At 44.1% G+C, this 4,193-nt stretch overlaps 1 protein-coding gene across 1 annotated transcript; it reads right to left on the bottom strand.

Moving 5' to 3' along the window:
* Positions 1 to 330: 330 nt before the first annotated feature.
* On the bottom strand, positions 331 to 1,377 carry LOC102082380 (probable G-protein coupled receptor 151). The gene has a single exon (XM_025901143.1). It carries the CDS (start codon positions 1,375 to 1,377, stop codon positions 331 to 333), a length of 1,047 nt encoding a protein of 348 aa, XP_025756928.1.
* Between the last annotated feature and the right edge of the window lie 2,816 nt (positions 1,378 to 4,193).

Here is a 4,193-nt window from a genome sequence, read left to right as displayed (position 1 = left end):
TACACAATCACAACTTGAATGTTCTGAGTATTTACACTGGCTTCTTATCTGTACAAACCTCCTCTGCTACATATTAAACGTCCTAAGTGACAGTGTAGCAAAACTGCGGGCAAATAAAAGAAATATTCAAATCAAAAGAATAGAAATATGCGTAACACCGAAACATACTGTATGAGTTTATTTTACATCTAGTCAAGCTTACGATAGCAAACAGGCCACTACAGACTTTCAACCAGGGTCTGCGTTGTGGGTCAAAAAACTAGCAACCAGTCCGGAACAAGCAGAAATATTCTGCTAAAAGAAAAAAAAATAAAATAAAGATACTTCTGATTACAACATTTTCTCCTCTCTCTCCCATGGAACCGGGTCCTGGTCCTCTTCCACGTGTGTATTTCTGCGCCCTGTCCAAAAGTGCTCCACATCTGGGAACGTCTTCTCGTTCCCTGGCGAGATCGCGTTGGTGACGGCGTTTGCTCCGACCTCTGCTCCGTTCCCCTCCGTTTTTGGACATTTTTTTCGGGACACGCGCTTCTTGCTTCTGCAGGTCCCGATGAACCAGATGCTGATCAGTCCCTGACGCACATCGTCGTACATGGTCATCAAGATGACCGGTGAGAAAGAGCTGCATGCGTAAAGGAGGACTTGCGCGAACATCATTAAACCCACGGGAGGCCTGGAGTAGCCGAGTCTGATCCAGGTGAATGTCCCCCACTCCGGCAGCAGCATGAGCCCGAGGGCGCCGCTCAGACACAATAAAACCAGGATAACTTTGCTCTGGTGCTGCGGTCTCGGTGCGTGGTTCACCGCAGTGTGCAGCGTTTTAGTGTAGTAGGCCACTGTGTAGATGACTGGCACAACAAAGGTTGCAGTCGGATAAATCTTGTAGAACAAACTCATGAAGTCAGACGCGCACGCTGGCATTTCGGAGACGCAAATATTGTCGCGGCCATACGGCAGCATGGAGGCAAACAGCATCTGAGGGATGGGAAACATCATGGACACTATCCAAATGAACGCCAGGGCTCCGTGAATCCACGTCGGGTTGTGCAGACCCCCCGTGGCGTTGCTGGGAACCAAAGTGTGTTTGGCTCTGGTGGTGAATGCGAGGATTAAAGTTTTTGCAACCACACACGAGTGCTGGAACCAGTCTGTGGTGCTGCACACAAAACTCCCCAAGGTCCAGGTCTGCTTATAGTAGGTGATTGCGCGCACGGGCGCGCACAATAACAGGATCACCAAATCCGTGGAAGCTAAAGAAGCGAGAAGTGCTTTTACCTCAGAGCCCTTTCCGTTCCTGAAGTCACGGATGAAAATTAGCAAAACGAGCAAATTCCCAACCGCTCCGGACACGCAGACACCGATCAAGAGGACAGGCATGACTGTCCGGGTGTTCTCCCCTTGAAGAAGTTGAACTCCTCCAATGAAATCAAAAAAGGAGACATTTGATGGTCTTTCAGTATTCATCTCTCCCACCGTGACTTGAAAGTTTGCCTTCGTTAAAGTAACAAAACGTATTCAGCAAATTGTCCCGCAGATGCAAATCCTGGAAGCAGAGCAGTCGGAGGAGCTGTCCGGGGCACCGCGGTGCTGAAGCGCTTCTGATGGGGTCGTGAGCGCATCAGCGAGTGGGTGAGCGGGCAGGCAGGTAGGCTATTTCAAATGCTGCCATTTAGTATCGTCAAGCTCTCACGTCACTTTAACAGTGTCGCTCCAGGCTGCAGCCAACCCAAAATGTGAGCGCAGCGGGACATGGTTTACATCCACAACCTCACAAACATAGTCATGCAAGAGTAATCGTGCCCTAATAAGCCTGCGCTACCGTAAATCCACCAATATATGCCTCAAACTTTCGAATTTTGCCAAGTGATATAAATATAGTTCAGTTTTAGGGGAGGGAAACTTGGGTCAACGTGGGGACCAAATTCGCAATTTTAGGACTAAGATTAAAATAATAATAATAAGTAAAAGCAACATCGTGTGACTTTTGATATCAAATGAAATAGCGAAGGCAGGGCTAAGTCATCTGCCTGGTGACCAATAAGTTAGTTGCCCTAAAAAATAGGTTTGAGGATTTAAGAAAAACAGCATGAAATCAAAGAAAGAAAGATTTTACATTCTGACATCCCATCACAACAACTTGGAGGCAAACGGCATCTGAGGGATGGGAAACATCATGGACACTATCCAAATGAACGCCAGGGCTCCGGGAATCCACCAATCCATCTTGATTCATGATGGTAGCAGAGTTCACTGTCTAACATAACAGCCCAAAAGCTCTTGAGTTTTGGCTCATATTGTTCTCATACCCATCAAATACCCACTTCACTGTCATCCCCCACAGCATAATAAATCCACCTTTAGGTAAAAGATTTTACCAACCTAAAAGATGGCTAGTTTTATTGTCATCACACTGTTCAAACTTTAAAATATCAATAATTGTCTAAATCTCTGTGCTGTAGCTGGCACATCATGGAAAGTCCATGTGCAGTATTGTCACTTTAGATCTGTTTAGTTCACATATAGGCGGCACTCTCTAATCAGCTGTTTCTACATGCAAAGTCCATGACGTTAACTTTTAACACAGTGGAGTTTTAACATTTGTACATTTGCTTGGTGAATTATTTGAAAATAACAAGCCAGTAAGAATCTCTTATTTAATTAGCATGTTCCTGAAACTAATCAGATGTCACTCTTTCTAACTTAAGTCACTCCTTATAACTGAGCAGTTTTATTGATGTCCTTTGTTATGCTAAAAACTCCTATCAGTGACTGTGTGACATTTACTGCATTTAATGATCACATCATGGCCGATACGCTTGCCTAACTCATTAGTTAAGGTTAGTGTCAGGTCCGCTTATAGCTCAGCCTGTAATATTTAAGCATCCCTAACAGAAAGGGTAACCATCACCCTGATTTATTTTTTGTAACCCATTCAAGTGTTAATAAATCATTCAGCAACTATTAATAAGTTATTAGGTAGAAGTGTACTGTACATAGATAAAAACACAACCGCCTTTAAAGCATGAAACAAAAAAGTGTTTAGTGGATAAATGAATAGAGTCAACTATATTATGTCCTGTTTAACCAGAGTCACCCATGTGATAGTTCAATGATCCAACTATGAATGGAAGTGTAGCAATGAACTCATTCTTCAGTCATGTTATCATTCTATTACGGTGAACTTCATACACAAGTGCACTCGGCACACTGCGCCACAGAGTGAGGTCTGTTTACTTGACTTGAAGAGCATCCGGTTGGTGGAGAGAAGGGAGAGGGTGGTGGAGGTGTTGGAGGGGAGAAGCGGGGGGTGAATGTGTAGAGGTGAGGGTGCCCACTCAAATGCTGTCACCTCCTCTGAGAGGACCGGTTGCTAGGAGACCGGCACCACCATCACAGTATGGGGTTAGGAAGATGTAAGGCATCACGAAGTAGTGCGAGATGGATAGAGAGGCTTTAAAGCCACTCCGGAGCTTCAGATCTAATGAATGAATAGTTACAGTGGTGTAATTGCAGTGGGGGAAAAGGCTCCTGTGGTATTTAAAGGGATTATATAATAGCATGAGCAGGGGTGCAGCCCTCAAGGTGTGCAGTAATCAGGGATAATTGATATGTTATGGTGTGTGCAAGGCTGTGAATGCAAACAGATTTCAGCGCCCACTTGTTTCACCTCTGACAAACTGGAGCGGAACCACAGATAGTAGCACTGAGCAAAATAAATAAATAAATAGCAACAGTAACATTAAAATGGAAAAATAATACAGTTAGCACGCTAATGTTTGCAGTGGATATGACCTCAATTTTATTTCATATGCATGCTAAAATGAGCAACTTAGCACTAAAAGCTAAGTTTGTCAGAGGTTGACGGGAAAGTCAGCAGTTTTGAAGTTTCATTGTATTTGTCCATAAAGTGAGGAAGTACAGAAAAGTATTCAAAGGCAGAGAAAAAGAGGAATAAGTAGAAAGATAACAAAAGCAGACAAGAGTACTTTGAGGCTTGGTGCACAAGAGAGGTGGAAAAGGGAACGGTAAAGACATGAAGCTGGACACTAAGTTAAAAAGACTTGTACTGATCGGCTGAAAGAGAGATTGAGCTGGAAAGGATGTGCAGCAGGTTAGGGTGATTAAGAACAGAGCCTGCAATTTACCAACAAGTGAAGAGAGTGCAGAGAACATGGATGGAGTACTTTGAGGAG

The sequence above is a fragment of the Oreochromis niloticus genome, linkage group LG19 (assembly GCF_001858045.2).
Source record: "Oreochromis niloticus isolate F11D_XX linkage group LG19, O_niloticus_UMD_NMBU, whole genome shotgun sequence".
NCBI classification, from domain to species: Eukaryota; Metazoa; Chordata; class Actinopteri; order Cichliformes; family Cichlidae; genus Oreochromis; species Oreochromis niloticus.
Note: the sequence above shows the minus strand (reverse complement) of the source record. Positions and strands in the feature narration are given on the sequence as shown.

Coding starts and splice junctions, on each gene's coding strand:
- LOC102082380 (XM_025901143.1), bottom strand. CDS start 1,377: ATGCCTGTCCTCTTGATCGGTGTCTGCGTGTCCGGAGCGGTTGGGAAT.